Raw genomic sequence first — 20,750 nt, 5'->3', positions numbered from 1 at the left:
CTAGCATGGCTCCCCGTCATCCTCGTCCCCAGTATCTCCACTGTGACCTCCTGCGAGCCCAGCATACCCTCCCGCGTAGGCCTTGCGCCCACTGCCGGGAGCCATTGGGCCCGGTGGGCTAGGGGTGAAGTCTAGAGAGTCACTAACGCTGAAGATATATTTATCCCAGAGGAAGCGTTCGAGGTCGGGGGCCAGAGCAGGCGAACCGGGACCTCTGCTGCTCCCCATCGATGCCGTATGCTTCTCAAAAATCCGCCGGCGGTACTTGAATTCCAGGATGGTCTTGGTGTAGGTGTTGAGGGTCAGCACAGAGGCTGACATGCAAAGGGTGAACGAGAGCCAGGCCATGCTGTGGGAGAGAAATTGGGGAGGGGGTGCAAAGAGATGGGTCCCTAGGTCATTCTTGCACTGCCAAATCTTTCCAGTTCTCCAGTGATAACTGACTTCCCACAACTCCTTTTCCATGTATTCTGACATAATTCTTCACCTATTCATGTAACGTAAAGGCCAAAAAAAAGGTACCCATTCATGTACCGCTCCTTCTGTTGGTGTCTAGATAGCAGGAAGGGGACCAACATAGACCCAACAATAAATGAGATGTTATGGGCTGCCATCCCATAGTCAGTGTGTTCAGTGCTTCCAAGCCCTCTCTCTTCTTCAACCTCACAGAAACTTTTTGACATCCAGCCAACCAAACATGATTAGGTATTGCCAAACCATGGGTTTTCGTTCCATAGGCTTCCTTTGCTTATGATTTCGGACACCAAATGGGGGAACACCATAGCTGCCAAGTCTCCCGTATTCCCTGGGAAATCCCCATTTTTCCAGCTGTTCCTAGCTGAAAAAACGGATTTTTTTTGTTTTTCCCCGGTTTATTCTGGCGCAGCGGCCATTTTGAAACTGGGTGGAGCATGCTCAGAAGTGACTTTTGATGCTCCTCTGCCCAGTTCCAAAATGGCTGCAGTGCGACTTCTGGAGCGGCGGCCATTTTGGAACTGGGCAAAGCAGCATCAAAAGTCACTTCTGAGCATGCTTCGCCCAGTTCCAAAATGGCGGCAGCGCTACTTCCGGTCTGCTACTTCCAGCCCGGTCCCTTATTTCTCGGACAGCAACTTGGCAGGTATGGGAAACACAGGCTGAAAGGTTTGCTCCAAAGAGCTGAGCTAAAACAAAATTGGGGGTGGGGGTGGGAGTGGGAGGAGGGAGCGTCAAAACAAATGATTCGAATTTGGGTTTGCTTGAAAAAATTCAAATGTAACAGATTTAGGGGTTTTGGAGGGGGGAGGGGACAAATGGAAATTGGGCACGTTGCTACTATATAGCATGGGGTGGTGTATATAAATAAGGGATATTCAGCCTTGGATCCCATGCTGGGTGACCTCCGAGCAGCTGTCATAAAATGAGTCTGAAAAATCCCAGTATGAAGAAGCAGAAGGAGCAGTATTACTACTGATCGGAGCATGTGTCATGTTGAGCCCCAAGTCCCAACTAGCAAGCAAGAAGTAGCAGAACTGCAAAATAACCCTAACAGGAATGGAACCCCGAACACAGGTTCTCAGGTCTACTGCTTTCATTCACAATAATTTACTGTCCACTCATCCAGTAACTTCTCCCATCTTATATTTCTTCTCTTTCACCTTTGTCCATCATTCTGTCTCTCTTTCTCCCCTCTTTCCACTTCCTTTCCCAAATCCTCTCCTCCTCCTTTCATCTTTGGACAGAGCAACAACGCCACTCTCAAATGCAAATGCCAACACCCAAAGTGGCTGGACGCAAAAGGAAAGGGGGCTCCTGCACCTTTAAGCTACAGCTGCTGAAATTCCTCCTGCTATGCTTTAATTAAAGGTGTAGGAGCCCTGTCCTAGGTTGCATCTACCCTACTCACACCCCACTCCTCTCCCATGCTGGCTTTACTCACCCAAATGACCAGCCATAATACCATGTCTGAGGTCTCCAGTCTTTTGGTCCCAGGTTCACAGCCACCTGAAAGACGGTCATGTACATCATATGGGCTACCATGCCCAGCAGCCCTGTTGGGAAGGGGTAGTCAGAAAGATACTCAGAATATGCCTAGCCACAACGCTCTTAATTAATTCCCTTGGATACCACTTTCTGGGGTCTGAGCTGAATAGGAGCAGAGCCATGGAGGCCCAACAGAAAGCAAGTTTGACAGACTTGGGAGATTTCACTTACAAGTGTAAGGCTGTGCATTTCAGAATCCTGGTGTCTGCTGCCTGGGGCAGTCACCACACTTTGCCTAATGGTAGGGCCGACCAATCCCTGAAATGCTGTTTTCCTTTGCTTGGGAAATTGTGTCCTTGAGAAAACACTCAAACTTGAGATTCCATCCCTACCTGATAGCTTAAAGTTGTACATTCTAGGGAAAGCTATACTAAGGCTTGATCCTGCTGAATGCATGAACTGACAGGCATTTGTGGCCTGGCTTATCTCATGGCTTCAGTATTTCACTGTATTGTTTGCCTCTAGCAATGGACACACACTATTGATCACATGCTGGGAAATGAGGCCAGCTACCTCGGATTACCCTTTACAAAGCTGGCAGAGTGCCTTGCTGGGCATCGCATATGAATAAGAAATGTGGTGGTGGTTTTAATTTATATCCCACCTTTCCTCCCAAAAGAGCCCAGGGTAGCAAACAGTCTTTCGGCAATCTCAGGGTTGCCAGGAAGCGTATCTTTCAGATATCAAATGTTTGCGTATACAGGAATGTTTTAAAACTCCTCCTGAAACTCAACAACAAGGGAGACAGACACAAACTCGACAATGGTGGAGGGCACCACCACTGAGAAGGCCCTGTCATGGACAAGCACCAACCAGGCAGTGGCCAGTGCTTGCACCACCAAGCATGTGCAGTAACCTTTTCGGGGGGGGGGGACGACGATGACGACACAAATGGGTATAAAGAAACTACAACAGTTTGGGGTGCAGGGTATTGTTTTCATTTGGGGGGTTTCATCCTTTGCCCTGCCACCTGTTTCCCCACTCAACATCACTCCCCGAATACTTTTCATTTAAAAAGAGAGACTTCCTTACACACATTTAGATATAATGTGAGCATGATACAGGAATGACTGGACCATGATCTCGAGTACTATATGGGGTGATGGGGTGAAAGTCCATACAAAATGAGTGTTAGGCATGAGCGCTGTGTGTGGCTACCTAGTGGGAAGAGTGGCTGACCATCGGTGGGGCAGGGTAGATGGAGATACCTGAGAGAACAGTGATCACAGCCGCAAAAGCATTGATCTTGAGCCCATCAATGAAGTTGGCATAGTAGACAGCATCCAAACACATCAATAGGAACCCCACAGTCAACAGGATAATATAAAGGAATTCGGAGGCAACGGAGAGCCACAGCACCCCTGGAAGGTAACATGGGGGGTGAGTGGGAGATTATAAACAAGCTATATGTCTCACACGCAGGTGGCGCTGTGGGTTAAACCAGAGTCTAGGGCTTGCTGATCAGAAGGTCGGCGGTTCGAATCCCTGCAACGGGGTGAGCTCCTGTTGCTCGGTCCCAGCTCCTGCCCACCTAGCAGTTCGAAAGCACATCAAAGTGCAAGTAGATAAATAGGTACCGCTACAGCGGGAAGGTAAACGGCGTTTCCATGCGCTGCTCTGGTTCGCCAGAAGCGGCTTTGTCAGGCTGGCCACATGACCTGGAAGCTGTACGCCGGCTCCCTCGGCCAGTAAAGCGAGATTAGCGCCGCAACCCCAGAGTCAGTCACGACTGGACCTAATGGTCAGGGGTCCCTTTACCTTTACCTATATGTCTCACAGAGTCTGGGGAAGGGCCGTAGCTCAGTGGTAGAGCACCTGTTCCGCATGCAGAAGGTCCCAGGTTCAACCCCCACCATCTCCAGGTAGAGCCACTGCCAATCAGGATAGATAAAACTGAGCTAGACGGACCAGCAGCATAAGGGCTTTCCCGCTTTTTCCAGGCACAGGCCTGGGCTTTAAAGCTCCATGTCAAAGCACTCTTGTTCTCATCCTGGAGCTTTCCCTGTGAAAACCTGCTCAACCAACGGCAGCAGCTTCCTAAATTCCTGTTTATAACATTGGTGATGTTTTTAACTTGTTGATACACATCGCAAGGCCTTTGGGATGGAGTTAACTCTACAATGAATCGGTTCATACATAATAAATAATTAGGGGGAGGGGAAATAGTGCTCAGCCTCATTACTTTGTTCTGCCATAATGAGTATCACAGTGACCTGTTTCGTAGGCACATTTAAACTTGCAGACTTTAATTGATTTCATAGTCGTTCCTTCTCCCCGCTTAATCGTGGAAGATGTAGTTTGGGGATAGAGGAAGATCTCTAACAGAATCCTCACCAACTAGATTCCCAAGATTGTTTGGTGTGGGAGGACACATGACGGTTGGTATAAAGTAGGGTTACCAGATGTCCCCGTTTCCCAGGGACAGTCCCTGGATTTGCAAATAAGTCCCGGGACAAATTCCATCCCCGGAATGTCCCCGGAATCCATCTAATGTCCCCGGGAAACGCAGCAGCGGCAGTCTCAGCAGCCCGGAGCAGTTGGCTCTGGCTGGCTTCAGGAGCTGCTCGGAAGTCCCCATATGATGGTGGTGCAGGGGCTCAAAGATGCAGCTTCCAGGCTGCCTCCACCCTCCCTGACCCCAGCAACTAAGCTGTGAAGGGAGGCTTCATGCTGCCTATCGGAGCAGCCTCCCAACTCCTACTTGCGTGCAAGCAGGAGGGGGGCAGGGATCTCTCAGTTAGGCAACGGGAAGCCTCCCTTCCCAGCTGTCCCCTCCTGCTTGCACGCAAGTAGGAATGGGATTGGGGCTGCTCCGATGGGAAGGGAGGCATCGCGCTGCCCAAGCCTCGCCGCTGCCGCCGCTCTCGGTCCTTCTTCTCCGCCTTCCATGCCTGACCCACCGCACACTGCTTCCCCACCACCACCAGCGAAGAACCAACAACTCAGGAGCTGCCCAGGCTCATGGAGAAAGGAGATAGAAGCCTCGGAGGAAGGGGAAACGTGGCGGTTGAGCCGCCCCTCTGCCACTGCCATCGCTGCAGCATCAACATCCCGAACGTGTTTTTTTTAAAAAAAAAATATTTATTTATAGTGTCCCCGGATTCATTGAAAAAAAAATCTGCTAACCTTAGTATAAAGCCAACTTTTGTAGCTGGGATATAGAAGAGAAGAGAAACAAGGGGAACACAGAAAACTGCCTTATGCTGAATCAGACCTGTTGGTCCATCCAGGCCAGTATTGTTTACACAGATTGGCAGCAGCTATGCAGGGCTTCGCAGCTCTACCTGGGGACACCAGGGATTGAACCTGGGGCCTTCTGCTCCATGGATGCTCTACCGCTGAGCGGTACTCCTTCCCTGTGAATTAAAGGGCTGTGGAACACTGCATATTTATTAGAAGTACGGTAAACGGGAGAGCACTGCAATGTTTGTCATTGTAATTAATGTAAAATCTTCAATAGCGGAGTAATAAAATAAATAAATAAATGAGTTACCAGTAGCACCTTATAGACCAACTAAGTTTGTTCTGGTATAAGCTTTCGTGTGTATGCATACTTCGACTACATCAGACCAACACGGCTACCTACCTGAATCCAGAATACTGGAGTAAAATGCTCATGTACAACAAACAGGTCCAATGCAAGCATTTAGCATTAAGCTCTCATTCCAAAACTGCAAACTGGATTCCAATATTGATTTACAAATTGTAAGATCTTTTAAAGATCTCACCCTTTGCTCCAGTACTGTGGGGTATGGTCAGAGTTATGGCCACGTTAAGATGATCTAAGTGGCCCCCTGCCGTATCTGGAGTACAGGATTGTTCGGCCCGAGTTATTCATTTCAATAATTTAATTAGCTCCCAGGCTTTAAATAACACTCCTGTGTCAAAGGTTCCATCTGTGATTTCCGAGTGTTTGTGAGACATACATCTAGCAGTGGGCAACAGATGCAATACTACATCATAATATTTTATAGGCACTATGGGATGTACATAATTTAAAATAAATAATAGGAGGTCCAGAGGAAAACCTAATACATAGAAGTTTTTTAAAATATTGTACTGACTACCAATGTCCAGAATGTTTCTGCCCTATGCATTTCCACTATGGTGGGGTTTTATTTGGGGGGTGTCAAATTTTATTACAAAAGCCAGTCATTTCCAGGACGTGGACAGCTCTTTGCTGTACATAAGTTTATGCACAGGTTCAGAGCTGGCAGCCATCTCTGCTGCTTCTTATAGAAGCGAATTCCACAGTTTAACTATGCCCTGTGTGAAGAAACACTTCAGTTAAACTATGGCATCCGCTCCCACAACTGGAGGTAGGGACGGCCACCATCTTGGATGTCTGGAGCAGACAGGACTCAGCCGGATGAGCCACTGGCATGTCTCAACATAAAACAGCATTATTAATTCTGCCATTCCCGTTTGTGTTTGCGCCCTTAAACAAGATGGCCTCCCCAAATCTTACCTTTCTCCGACTCGGGGGGCAGCTCAATGAAGCTCCGGCACTTCTCCTCTAAAAGGGTGGAACAATGGAAGAAGACAACATCAGTTTATCCAAAGGCTGGTGCTGATCACGACAATTATGTCATTCTTCTGTGCTTGTCAAGATTTTCCTCTCCCTTCACAGCGAAAGAGGACTTCAACTCTTTACTGCCCATTCAGGCTTGGAACGCACTTGTCTTTTAATCTGCAGGTGGCTTCATTTGAGCCAGGATGCAGCCCCAGGGCAGTGGGGAGGTGGGTAGGACAAACCCAACTACATATGGGGTGGATCAGGAATCCACATCTCCACCACTACAGTCATACCTTGGTTTAAGTATGCTTCGGTTTCGGTTTGAGTACTTTCAGTTGAAATACTCTGCAGACCTGTCTGGAACGGATTAATCCACTTTCCATTACTTTCAATGGGAAAGTTCGCGTCAGGTTAAGTATGCTTCAGTTTAAGTACTCCGTGGACCGTCTGGAACGGTTGGAGGTTGGATGGCAGCTAACAGATTGAGGTTGAATCCTGACAAGACAGAAGTACTGTTTGTGGGGGACAGGAGGCGGGCAGGTGTGGGGGACTCCCTGGTCTTGAATGGGATAACTGTGCCCCTGAAGGACCAGGTGCGCAGCCTGGGAGTCATTTTGGACTCACAGCTGTCCATAGAGGCGCAGGTTAATTCTGTATCCAGGGCAGCTATTTATCAGCTCCATCTGGTACGCAGGCTGAGACGCTACCTGCCCGCGGACTGTCTCGCCAGAGTGGTGCATGCTCTAGTTATCTCTCGCTTGGACTACTGCAATGCGCTGGGGCTACCTTTGAAGGTGACCCAGAAACTACAATTAATCCAGAATACGGCAGCTAGACTGGTGACTGGGAGCAGCCGCCGAGACCACATAACACTGATCTTGAAAGACCTGCATTGGCTCCCAGTACATTTCCGAGCACAATTCAAGTGTCCGTGCTGACCTTTAAAGCCCTAAACAGTCTCGGTCCAGTATACCTGAAGGAGCGTCTCCACCTCCATCGCTCTGCCCGGACATTGAGGTCCAGCGCCAAGGGCCTTCTGGCAGTTTCCTCGTTGCGAGAAGCCAAGTTGCGGGGAACCAGGCAGAGGGCCTTCTCGGTAGTGGTGCCCGCCCTGTGGAACGCCCTCCCACCAGATGTCAAAAAGAAAAATAACTACCAGACTTTTAGAGGACATCTGAAGGCAGCCCTGTTTAGGGAAGCTTTTAATCTTTAAGAAATTAGTGTATTTTAATATTTCTGTTGGAAGCCGCCCAGAGTGGCTGGGGAAACCTAGCCAGATGGGTGGGGTATAAATAAATTATTATTATTATTATTATTATTATTATTATTATTAATCCACTTTCCATTACTTTCAATGGGAAAGTTCGCTTCAGGTTAAGTACGCTTCAGGTTAAGTACAGACTTCCAGAACCAATTGTGTACTTAAACCGAGGTACCACTGTATTTTAAAGCACATTTCCCCTACAAAGAATCTACAGAGCTACACTGCCAAGTGTCATCAGCAAACTACAGTTCCCAGGATTCTTCGGGGGAAGTTGTGTGCTATAACTTCATGGTGTGCATGCGGCCTGTTATGCATGTCCACTGGCCCCAGATCACAAGAGGTGGAGGCCTCATCTCACTCTGCTCCTCTGCTTGCCCTTTAACAGCCACCTTCCACATCCCCACTGCCAGCCCCCTAACCCTCCTCCCCCTTTCCCTCTCTTGTCCGTCTAACGGGAGAGGGGCTTGTGACCTAGCTGTCAAAGCAATAACAGTCGTCATGGAATCTGCTCCGTCCGAGATGTAGGCTGGTTTCGTACCTCCGTGATGCTCCTCACACGAGAGCCAGAAGCCCGTGTGGAAGTACCGGAAAGCATACTTGTCTTCGCCCGTTTCCCAGATGTACTGGACCACGTGGGGGTCCATGGTCACGTTGCCATCCATCGTCTCGTTGCTGTTGATGGGCACGCAGTTCCCCTTCTTGACGGCCGAGAGGCAGGGGGGCTTAACCACCTTGTGGGTCCCCTCACACCAATAGCTGGTGCAGAAGGCCGAAACGGAAAAGCAGAGGGCCAAAGAGTTGAGGCCCAAGGAGAGCATTGAGCGGGACCGCCGGCTCAGTTTAATCATCGTCCCTGTTTTCCCAAGAGATGTGAGGATCTGTCTGTTTTGCTGCCCGAAGTCGCACCCGAATAATTCGAATTCGCTCACAATTCCCAGAAAACTATGTTCTACTGCTGGATAAATCTGCTGGTTCCTTGTTTTAGTGGAGAGAAGCCAATTCTGAACAAACCTCCGTTTACAGAGAATGCCTCACTTTTGATCATTATTTTTCTCCTCCTTTTTCATATGCTGTGGCCCATCCAATATGCCCACTATGAAGCAGTACACCACAAAACGGTGTAATCATAATTTGAACTCAGCCTGAGGTTCTGCTCTTATTAGGGACTAGTTACTTGAGGAGTGCTTAAGAGCCAGATGGGTGCTGGGACCCAAGATACCCAAGATCTCAGAAAGAAATTAGCGTGAACAGAAGGAGCTGGGCAGCAGCAGCATGAGTCCTGCCTAGACCTTCCAGGTTTTGATTAATGATCCGTGTATGAAGTGATTATTAGCAGGTTGGTTAGTTTATGCTGAGTACTTTAAAAAGAACTTTAAAACACACACATACTTTCCCCCACTGCTAACCTTCCCCCTTTTTATAGCTGAATTAATTAATTAACAACACCCTTTCAAGGTGTTGTTAAAAAGCTGTTGTAGGCCATTGCCCCGATAAAACAATCTTCCAAATTAAAATCTTAAATCCCTTAAGGTTCTGTTCTGTTTAAGTTTTTTTAAGTCAATGCAAAAAGTCTTTTAGAGTCCACAAAGAATTGCAAATCATCTCGGATTTTTCTCTCACATGTCCTTGACTAACAAAGTCTCTTCCAAACGGACAGAGTGGAAATAGTCTAAACTTTAGTCTAATTCTGCTGTCTAAAAATGCTGCACAGTAGCCCTTCTGAAATAGTTTTAAAGAGTGAAAACCTCCGGACGCCCAGCTTCCCCCTTTTCTAGCAGCTCAGAGAGGACTGTATAAACAACTCTACAGTTTGTCACAAGGCATGAAGTGATTTGAGGTTCGCCAGTCCTGCTTGTCTGCTAAGAGGAAAAGGCTCTGTGAGCTTTCAAAGGCCTCGTCCACCCCTCAAATTCAAGCCCGAGAAGGTAAAAAGGAGTGGAAGACCCAGCCTGCAACCCTGACTCCCCAAAATGACTTACTAACAAGTTCCGTTGTCTCGAGCACCTCTCACCTCACACCCCTCTTTCCCCTCTAGATTGGTACCCCTCCGTGGTATTTTTGGGAGTAGCCAGATTAAGGCGCAGTTTTCACAACCCACAATGCCCGTCACTTGTGTTGAAGGGGCAATGCCTAGTGTTCTAGGTTCTGCTCACTCAAAAATCCAACTAGCCCTCTGAAATGTCCCTTGTTTTTCATTCCGATCACTCCTGCGAAGAGTTTCCTTCTGGCCCTCCAATTCTGTTAGAAATTGTCTTCAGATCCAGCCTGTCTGTCTCTGCCCCCTACACCCCGTCAGTCAGCTGTGTCCCTCTGGGATCAGACAGCTCCGAGGGCTGTTTGTCCGTCCTCCTTTAAGAATTATATTCTAATCCACTTTCCCTCAGGCACGAAGGAATCCAATCTCTTCCCTTCTGTCCTGACTCCATCACCGCTTTCCTTCAAAAATATCCTCCAGTTCACGCTTGCAAGTTTGCAGGGTGATTATTGTTCAAATATACACCACAATTGCAAGAAGAGGCAAGTTTGCCGTGCCGATTCTCTTCAGGGTCTTGAGATCTGCCTGGCCAAACAGTTGCCTGGAAAGGGATGACAAAACCCAAAGTTTGTGCAAAGCTGAAGAATAACGGGCTGAGAAAAGAAAAGGAAGAGAGGAGAGGTTCTTTCTGGAGGTACTTTTGTCAAAGTTGTCTGGTGAATCTCAACCCTCGCGAAAGCAGCAGCAGTGGGTTCAAATGGAACAGGGCCTATCGGTCTGTCGCTTCAGGGAGCTGAAAAAGTGGGTTCTGAGGAAAGCTCAAAATGCCACCCAGCAGCAACAGAAGGAGACAATGTCCACTTCAGTTCCAAATCGCCCAAGTGGAAGAAAAAACCTGATGTTCAACACCCAAGTATTTTGATCCTCTTTCCTGGATAGGCTGCCAAACCAATTCGCTGGCATAAGGTTGTCGCCCCGAGTTCTTCAGCTGACCTGGTGGCTGGAGATCAACCCCCAGACATCAAATTTGGGGCCCACACTTGCAGCACCGTCATTGGAGAGAAGGTCTGGAGTTCTTTCCTCAGCAAAGAGATGGCACCGAGCGCATGTCCACCCCAAAGGTTTCAAAGGAGCCAAGGACCCCTCTGAAGGCGAAGGAAAGTGCCGCTCCCAAGGGCGCAGTGTACAGCTTGTGAGAAAATGCTCCCCAGTTGCTGCTCAGAGGGAAGAATCAGGAGGTGCTCTCCAATCCGGCTGTGCAGAGTGGAGAGGTGGCATAAGCAGTGTGATAAATGAGCAAGCAGCGGAGAGCTCCGGCACCCTCCAGCGCGGCACCGTCCCCAGGGGATAGGAATCAGGCGGAGAAGTGCGGTGGCGGCTGATTAAAAAACCTCTTCATTAGTGCCAAGGGGGCACCAGTGCCAAGTGGTGGGGATTAGCATCTAATAAAGGGGGAGGCCAGGGGGAGGGAGGGGGGACATCTCCGCTTCGGTCCTCCCTTTCTGCAATCGCCCGGCTGCCAGGAGGAGAGGATGAGAAATTGGATGCGGAGATGAAGAAGCAGCTAGGGTCAGAGGGGATGGAGTGGACACGGAGGCAGAGAGAGACAAAGGGGCTGAAAGGCTGACAAGGGCTTGTTAGAGGGGAGAGAGGGGGACGGAAGCCAAGAGGAAGGCAAATTGTATGGAGATGGGGAGGGATAATGGGGCATGGATCGATCAACAGTGGAAGACGTGTGCACGTTAATGGGTGGATTGATCGATGTCACAGAGAGAGAGAGAGAGAGAGAGAGAGAGAGAGAGAGAGAGAGAGAGAGAGAGAGAGAGAGAGAGAGAGAGAGAGAGAGAGAGATCATTATTTCAGAAGTGAAATTTTCCCCACCACCACCACATAATCTGGATCTTCAGCACTCCCATGTGTGTATTAATGTATGTAAACAAACAAAACAAATATTGTGGGCAGATGGTACCAAATAATGCAAAAAGTTCATAGTTTTTCACCGCTGTTGTAGCTTTTCATTAATTTGCTTTTCACTGTCATATTTCACTCCACAGAAAGCATGAAAGGATTGTGGGTGTGGAGAGGAAGGTGTGGAAGGGTAGAGAAAGACTGACCAGTTGACAGGCCAATACCAAAAAATGCTTTATGTTTCAGGTGGGTGTAGACGCCGTCGATCTATATATGAGAGAGAAAGAGGTGTGGATTAGTGAATAGACAGGCAGGAGATATGATGATCCCGTGGAAAGGGGGAGAGAGAAAGAGAATTTCAGTCTGCCCAGCACATTCTATTTCCCCCTTTGCACGTGCAATTCCTGTGCGTCTTTGTGCCCTGTGTGGCCCCATCTTCCCCATCTCGCATACCCATCCTGCTGTGTCGCCCTGCCCCGGGTTCACAGTCTTTCTATTTGGGGACCCTGTGTCTCTTGGGATTAACTCCCAGCTGGCAATAAGGAGATTTTTTGTGTGTCCCTTTCATTAAGAGCAACGCAGAGAATCAAACCACTTGCACCACAGCCGGCACGGACTTAAAACACAGCAAAGTAATTAGGACACAGAGGATCTAGCAGGATGGGCTGGGAGCCAGAACTCCAGTCTCCAGGGTTCAGAGAGAGAGAGAGAGAGAGAGAGAGAGAGATGAGTACGCCTGCTGAAATAACAGCAGAAAACAAGCAGAAAACTGGGGTGTGTGGGGGCTGGGGGCTCCCAAGGTTGTGGTGGCAATAGAATCTAGTCCCAGGATTAGAAGAGGCAGCAATTGGATGACCAGACAGACACTTCTGTATCTTTAATGGTGCTCTGTGAAGAAGGCGTTTCTGTGCATGTAGCAGGGCTGAGAAACACCTTGCAGCATAAAAAGCTGCCTTCTAAGAAGCCAGGCCATCTACTGCCCAGCTACTGCCTACACTAACTGGCAGCCCCCTCCACCCAGTGCTTCAGATAGGCATCTACCTGGAGACGCTGCAGACTGGACCAGGGACATTCTGCCTGCAAAGCATGCACTCTGTTATGGCCGCTGGGGACTGGTCCATTAGGGTATTTGGCGCACTGCCCCACCAACCAAAGTTCCCCCCTCCCCCAGTCAGCCACCAACTTACAACCAGTCCAGAGGGTAGCACCCGACTCTTGACTTCCTTCTCTTCTGTGTTGCCCCGGTAGGGGCCAATAGGAAGGAGGATGGGGACAAAAATAGCTGTTGCCCCTTGTCATTGACTCTAGCTCCCTCTACTGGTTGTCTCCTTGCCTTTCACCCTACCAGTCTCATTGGTTATGACCCTCCCCTGCATGAATTCCCCTTATTATACAGCTGTTTAAAGTTCCTTTGGTCACTTCAGCTGGAAGTTCACATTCCTGAGTTGTTGTTGTGTTGAGAGGGAATTTAAGAGGAGGAGGAGGAGCTGGGGGCCAGGAGGACCCTCAAGTTCTCAGGCACCTTATAATTATCACAGGGAAAGACACTTCCTTACTGTTAACACCAACGTCTAATGGCATTACTAGTTGTGATTTATGGGTCACTATTCTTCTTCTTCTTCATCTTCCCTGCCCTGGGCTTTTGGGGGTTGATGTGGGAAAGCCCACCAAATGCCTCAGCCTCTCCCCTTTGGAAGACACAAGTAGTAATCATCTCCTACCAGTATGTGTATTTTGGAAAGCTGGTCGTCAGTTCTCTATGCATCTGGGCACGTCTTAAGAGACCACAAACAAATCTGCCATGATGGTTCCTAAGATCAATGTCATGGACTGGCTAGATGCAGAGGGGTGGGGGGAGGCACCAGCTGAGGAGCCCCCATGGGAAGAAGGCTCTGTGCCAGCGGATTGGTGGCGGGTCTCGATGCGCGGTCAGAGGAAGAAGAGGGAGCAGACTGGGAGAAGGAGATGTCGGAACTCGGAAGCTGAAGAGGTCACAGGGTTTAGTGCATGGGTCAGCAAACTAGGGTCCGTGGGCCAGGTCAGGCCCAATTGCCTTCTGGATCCGGCCCGCGGACGGTCTGGGAATCGCCGCATGGATTGCCAGCATGTGCGTTCTTTCCCTCTCCCTCCCACGTCAGTGGCGGCGCCTCCTCCCTCCCTCCTCCTGGCTTTTCCCAACCCTGCCTAGAGAAGGAAGGGGGCTGGGCTTTGTTGCTGCCAGCAGCAGCGCTCAAACGACTGCCATTTTAAGCAGCCCCTCTCCGGAGCCCTTTCGTGTGACGCTCATTGTCCCTCTGCCACCGCCAGCCCTTGCCGCTAGCAAGACACAGGTAAGTAGCCACTGGGGCTAGTGGTGCTCTTCCATCATTCCGCCCCCCCCCAAAAAAATATAGTCTGGCGCCCCACCGGGTCTGAGGGACAGTGGACCGGCCCCCTGCTGAAAAAGTTTGCTGATCCCTGGTTTAGTGGGCAGGAAGAGTCTGTGGCAGAGAGCAGTTCAGAAACAGAGGTGGGTCAAGAAGCAGAGTGCAGGCAGGCTGCTGAAGAAGCCAGGGAATCTTCCTGCTCCTTCTGTGACCAGCTCCTCCCCACCTCTGGTCTCCCAGAACAGAGAGGAATGAAGAGGGCAGGGCAAAAAGAGACAAGACCACAGAGCCTTAGGCTGCTGGGGAAGGAATCTGGGGAGGAGTCTTATAGAGCAGTGTATTTTGTGGTTTTATATCTTGATTTTATTCTGTGAACTGCCCTGAGGTATATAAATTCAAATAATAATAATAATAATAATAATAATAATAATAATAATAATGTGGAGACCTTCAGTCTTCACAACTGCCTCATTGGGGCAAGACCTACTGGGAAGAGTCGCTGCGATCGCTAGGCCTGTGTTGTTTTTGAGTTAGCTTCTCTGACACCGGGTGTTTTATTGCTGACTAGCTCCCGACTCTGGCTCCTGACAATCAAGGCATATGTCTGGATACAGTTGGATGCCATTTAGAATCAAGACGGAAATAAGTGCTTTTGAAATAGCACTTATTTCAGCCACTGGTTTTACAGCACTGATTTTTGGATTATTATTAGAATTCCCAAGCAACTCTGGGTATGAGGCTCCTGATCACTATTAAATTGTTCCAAGGGCAGAGGAGTGTATGCTCTGGATTTAATGTTCTGGAGGGGGAAGAGAGGACCCTCTTCAGCTGGTGATGTGTGTTACTTAAAAATGTGCTTAGCCGACCCAGCTGTGCTAGGGGGCCTTTCTGCTCCCTCTGCTGAGTGAGGGTCCTGCCCCGATGGTGCTACTCATATGTGATGGGGAGGGAAAACAAGGAGCTGTTCATATAGGGATCTGTTTCTTTGCTGCTGTAACACAGCTGGCTCTCAGGTGCTGAGAGCCCGTCTGTTTCCAAAGGCGGATTCCTCAGACTTTTAACAACTGCTTGTCAATAAAGTTCAAATAGACATCCGCACCAAACATTTAAAGCACACTGCACCCCCCAAAAAAGAACCCTGGGAATTGTAGTTTACCCATCACAGGACTATAATTCCCAGCACCCGTAACAAACTACAGTTCCCAGGATTGAGGGAAGCTGTATATTTGTGCTTTGTGTATTGTGCGGATGTGACCACAGCAGCCATTTCCTAAGGAAATCACATCCACTGTAAGAAATTCACCACTTCAAAGCTCAGGCTCATCCTCAGCCAAGGCAAGACCTCCAAACTGGGGATTTCTACCATGGCAATGAGAATCTCCCACATACATCTCAGAACTGGCCAGGAGGAAGACTTCTAGGAAGATTGCCACCTTTTCCCCCTGGCACTGCTCTTGCGTTTTTAAGATCAGCTTCATCCGGCAAATACTTAGCGTGATAATGCTTTTCCTGGAATGAAGATAAAATGAAGGAGAAAGTTTGAGCTGCTAAAATTCCAGTTAACAGGTTGTTATTAAAGACATGCTTTAAAAGTCCACAATCTTCCTTCCAAGCAGGCATTAGCATGTATTCTTAAAGGGTAACCATTAGATCTGAAGGAGGGAGAGAGGGAGGGAGAGTGGTGCAGTGCTTAAGAGTGTCAGAGTAGGATTTTAGCATCCCAGCTTGAAATCCGCACTCAGCCATGAAGCTTCACTGTATTGAGTTCCTTGGGAAAGGGGGACAGACAGCCAGACAGACAGACAGACATGAATCCCCTCCACAATAAATTTAGTAATTGTGAACACCACAAATAAGCCCACTTTAGTAAAAGGGTATACATCTTCATTTCTGTCTTGCTTTATCTCAGTCATATGGTCAGGTTCCAGAATTATCCCCAGTGCAACCAGAAGCTGCTTTCGGTGTCTGTTCTGTAATGTTGCTTCCAGACATCTTCCATGGAGCATTCCTCTCCATCGGTTTGCATGGAATGCTGCCTGTTTATTGAGCATTCATTCTGAATTGTTTGTGGACAGGTCCTACCATGTTGCATCAGGAAATCTGGTCCATTTTCGCATCCATTTGCTTATCGTAAAAAAAAAAGAAGAAGGAAGGAAGCATTTTCATTTCAAATCAACTTGAACTGTGCCAACCTGAACTCGCCCAAATGTGATTACCATTACCCTCCTCCTGAAAAAAAAGGAAAAAAAGCAACGTCCGGTGGGGCATCGTCTACAGAATTCCACTTTAAATAGTAAATCCTGAGAGTTAGCCGGGGTGGGGGAAATGATGCATTAAAATATAATTGCCAAGAAATCTACAATGTAAGCCCCAGGCTTAGAAACTGCAAGAAATCAAGGCCTCCAACCGCTTTCTAATGACCCCCTCCTCAAGTTAGCTTCTTTTGGTCAAAAACTGAGTCAATTATCCAAAGCATTTTGATCCACACTCAAGTCTACACTTATTGATAATCTCCACTGAAACATCTTAAACTTACTATTCAAAGTACCCTTCATAGGCCCCCACCGCTGCTCAGCAACCACTGAGCTATTACGTATATCCATTCAATTACCTGTTCACAGACATTAAGTCGTTCCTTGATGATGATGATGATGATGATGATGATGATGATGATGATGATAATAATAATAATACTTTTATTATTTATACCCTGCCCATCTGGCTGGGTTAGAAGCAATCCAGAATCAACAGGCAAGATAGCACAAATAAAAATTGTACCCAAAACCCTGGTGCTGGAGCCAAAGTCCAAGGAAAGGTCAGAAAGCATGATCTCCCTTCTAGAAGGTGGGAAAGGAAATTGCAGGAACCGCCGAGAAACATCAGAGCTCCCTCTACAGAGGCAGACAAGTATTGTGCACACGCACCAATGTTGAAAACAGAACTGTTATGTTTTCTTCAGCCCATGACTTTTGACAACATCGCCATAACGAGCATAGCAGCAAGGAGCCACGAGGAAGGCTCAGGAAGGCGGGGAGCAGCCGTGTTTCGCCAGTGGGCATCTGGGCGGCAAGGCAGGTGCTCATGGAGAAGGTGTTCAGCTGTGGAATGAGAACCTGAAGGAAAGGACATGCTTTGAAATTAACCATTCTTCAGGCATGCACCACACACACACACACACACACACACACACACACACACACACCATTAATCTGCTTTTCTTTATTACGGTACTTCAAGGGCTGAGACATCAGAAAGAGGTTGTGGTGCTAACAGACCCTCCACATGTCCCTATTTTCCAGGGACATCCCTGATTTAGAGAAGCTACCAGTCTCGGTTTCTGATTTGATCCCGGAATGTCCCGATTTTCCTTAGGATGGCCCTATTTTCATTGGAGAAATGTATGGAGCTATCTCTCCCCCCCCCCCAGTCACCTGAAGGGAATCCTGAATGGGGAAGTTTAAAAAAAATGTTTACTGTTTTATGTTTTTATATCTGTTGGAAGCTCTCCAGAGTGCTGGGGCAACCCAAGACGACGTGTGGGGTATAATAGTAAAATTATCATTGTGGAACAGGACGTCCCTATTTTCACCAGAGAAATGTTGGAGTGTATGATCTAACTATGTTTGGCCCAGGTCTTTAAGACGTCACTTCAGAGCTTCCGGCTTCTGTGGATAAGATCTGAATGGTCTTCAGTTTGGAAAAGTACATTTCTGGCATTTCCAGTACAAAGCATTTTGCTTGCCACATTCCCATTCTCCATGCATTTCCTTCCTTCCTCAACAACTGGGACTCAGATTTTTTCTTTCTTTTGGATCATTTATTTTAGCATACTTTAAAAAGAAGAAAAAAGACAAATGCCAAATAACTGGACAATTATATACAATCCCAGGCTATAAGGATAAAGGCATACCTCACAGATATTTTAAAGGGAATTCTATATCCGATCTATCCTTCAAATGATAGATTTTATACTTTTAAATTATGCTTTTATACTTTTTAATAATGATTTCAAAGTCATGAAGAACACTGCTACATTTTTAATACCACTAGCTGAGTCATGAACAGATTTGACTAAGAAGAACATAACTATTTATATTAAAGCCGCTCACTTGTTTGATACTTAACATTTAATTACCTTGGCATTTCTTATGGCTAATGGTGAACTGAACTAGATACAGTCACTCAATTACTAATAAGGCATAATAAATAAATTATTTTTAAGCATTTTAATAGCACCCTTCCATTGTATTCCCAGGATGGTTCATAAAAAGTAAAATAGAACTAAAGATGATAAGCTAAAAAGCCACAAAATAATCATAAAACAGTAAGCAGGATTGAGGAAAACAGAAAATAAAAGAATCTCAGAAAATAAAAAAAAGTATGTCTGGGGCTGAAAGGACCAGGTGGGCCTCTGCAGGGAGTATATTCCACAACCCCTCACAGGAAGCTTAACGTCAAATTGGGCCTGGAAATAGACTAGGAGCAGTGTTGTGGGCATAACATTGTACTTAATATGAAAACAATGCCCAGTTAGTAATGTAGCCTCTGCATTCTGCACCAAGTGTAGATTCTCGGCCTCGGTCCAGTATACCTGAAGGAGCGTCTCCACCCCCATCGCTCTGCCCGGACACTGAGGTCCAGTGCCGAAGGCCTTCTGGCGGTTCCCTCGCTGCGAGAAGCCAAGTCACAGGGAACCAGGCAGAGGGCCTTCTCAGTAGTGGCACCCGCCCTGTGGAACGCCCTCCCACCAGATGTCAAGGAAATAAACAACTATCTGACTTTAAGAATACATCTGAAGGCAGCCCTGTTTAGGGAAGCCTTTAATGTTTAATTATTGTATTTTAATATTCTGTTGGAAGCCACCCAGAGTGGCTGGGGAAACCCAGCCAGATGGGCGGGGTATAAATAATAAATTATCATCATCATCATCATCATCATCATCATCATCATCATTATTATTCTGAACAACCTACAATGGCAGCCCAATGTACAGCATAGCTGCCAAGTCTCCTATTTTTCATGGGAAACCCCCGGATTTTAATCCGTTTCCCGCTGTTACCCCGAATAGAAAAAAAATCCCGGAAATCCCCTGGATTTCCTACCTGCCAGGGAGGCTCCATTTCGGGTGCCGCTCTGCCCATGTCTGGGCACCGAAATCGGGCAGAGCGGCACCGGAAGTTGCTTCTATGCATGTCCAGACATGCGTAGAAGCGACATCCGGTGCCGCGCCGCTGCTGATCCCGCATTTTTCAGCGGGAGACTTGGCAGCTATGATGTACAGTTGTCTAGACTGGAGATTGCCAGCACAGGGATAACATGGCCAGGCTATGTCTGTTTACATGCAGGTGCAGCTGTGGATCAGTAAGAAGAACACAGTGAAGGCTGGCCCATGGGGGCGGATGGGGCCCTGCTCCACCAAACTCAGTCTGCTCACAGCCAGCCCCCAAGCCCCGCCTGCCAGCTCCCTCTTCCTTAGTCTCACTGTTGCACTCACTGGTAGGACTCAGCAGGGAAGAGAATGGGCCAGAACTACAACTCATTGGTTCTGCCAGTCATTGGCTCTCTGGCGCCACCTACTGTTGGGCCTCCCACCCACCCAGTTCCATTGTGCACCAGCCCCCTGCGCTGTGAACACCACTCCCTTGGGAAGACCAGTAGCGTACCCACACCCTCCTCCTCTCTGCGCCTGGGTTTAGCTTCAGTTTGTTGGCCCTCGTCCAACCCATTACTAGAGCCAAGGACTGATTTACAGTACCCACACACTGCGACCTAATGTATATGGATCAAACATCAACAATGTGGAAAATATTTGAGGGCACAGATTTTCATGCAGATTGCTCTTATTCAATAAAGAGTAAATTGCTTTCCAATCAGCCTGGAAAGGCATCGTAGCTTGGTCATTACCTAGTCTTAATCATAGCAGACAGTTGACAGGCACTACCTTCTGATATTTATACATTGGGTTGCCTTTATCACATGCAGCAGCACTCTTCCCAACGGGAACATTTTCAGGATTTCAAAATCACTGTAAACACTGGAGTTATTAAACAGATCTGCTGTCAACAAAGGTGGGGCCCTTTGGATAGTTGAGCAAAATCAGTGCTGTTAATTATGAGCACAGTTAGCAGAGCTTCCATCTCAAGGTCACCTCAGTTCTGCAATAAATCTCTTTTTAAAAAAAGTATATTAATTAACATATATATCTCCTTACTTTGCATAGTTTATTCATCATCGGCTCAGCATGGGATCTAAACACGGCACATAGTTGTTGCTTTCTTGCCGCTAGTAAAATGTTCTGTTTGAAGAAGCACATTTCTGACATTTTCCCCCAAATGTGGCACACTTAAGCGGACAAAATATTTCTGCTTGTCACAAGGAGCAAGGTCCTCTTGACCACAAGATATCGCAATCTGCTCCCACACTGTACCAGCTTCCGATCTTTCACCAGAAACTGCTCAGTGTTTTTCAAGCTCCTCCACATACCAATAAGGACTAGTAACTTGCTTTGCATGCAACTAACAGAGCTGCTACAAATCTACCTATATTGAAAAGAATGGGATCGGATAAAAGAGGAGAGGATAACGCTGGGAACACAGGTTGGAATAGAGGAGTGTTGGTGCTGCCAGGAAAGGGAGGGGTCATGATCCAGATTTTTTGGGGGGGGGTCTCACCCTGCGATCGGTTCCATATGAAGAGCCT

The 20,750-nt window shown here is 47.7% G+C and overlaps 1 protein-coding gene across 1 annotated transcript; it reads right to left on the bottom strand.

Annotated features, from left to right (window-relative positions):
- Window positions 1–8,650, bottom strand: LOC118095222 (germ cell-specific gene 1-like protein). The gene is made up of 5 exons (XM_035136290.1): window positions 8,341–8,650; window positions 6,491–6,538; window positions 3,231–3,383; window positions 1,919–2,030; window positions 1–349 (listed from the first exon to the last, which is right to left on the bottom strand). Exons 1-5 carry the CDS (start codon window positions 8,648–8,650, stop codon window positions 1–3), a joined length of 972 nt encoding a protein of 323 aa, XP_034992181.1.
- Between the last annotated feature and the right edge of the window lie 12,100 nt (window positions 8,651–20,750).

Source organism: Zootoca vivipara, chromosome 13 (genome assembly GCF_963506605.1).
Source record: "Zootoca vivipara chromosome 13, rZooViv1.1, whole genome shotgun sequence".
Taxonomy (NCBI): domain Eukaryota; kingdom Metazoa; phylum Chordata; class Lepidosauria; order Squamata; family Lacertidae; genus Zootoca; species Zootoca vivipara.
This window is presented reverse-complemented; position numbering and strand designations above follow the sequence as displayed.

Bases quoted from the DNA above. Each gene is read 5' to 3' on its own strand.
- LOC118095222 (XM_035136290.1), bottom strand. From the start codon at position 8,650: ATGATTAAACTGAGCCGGCGGTCCCGCTCAATGCTCTCCTTGGGCCTC. The intron at 2,031-3,230 runs GTATCTCCATCT...CCTTCCCAACAG, and splicing joins TGTGATCACTGTTCTCTCAG to GGCTGCTGGGCATGGTAGCC. The intron at 350-1,918 runs GTGAGTAAAGCC...TCTCTCCCACAG, and splicing joins TATTATGGCTGGTCATTTGG to CATGGCCTGGCTCTCGTTCA.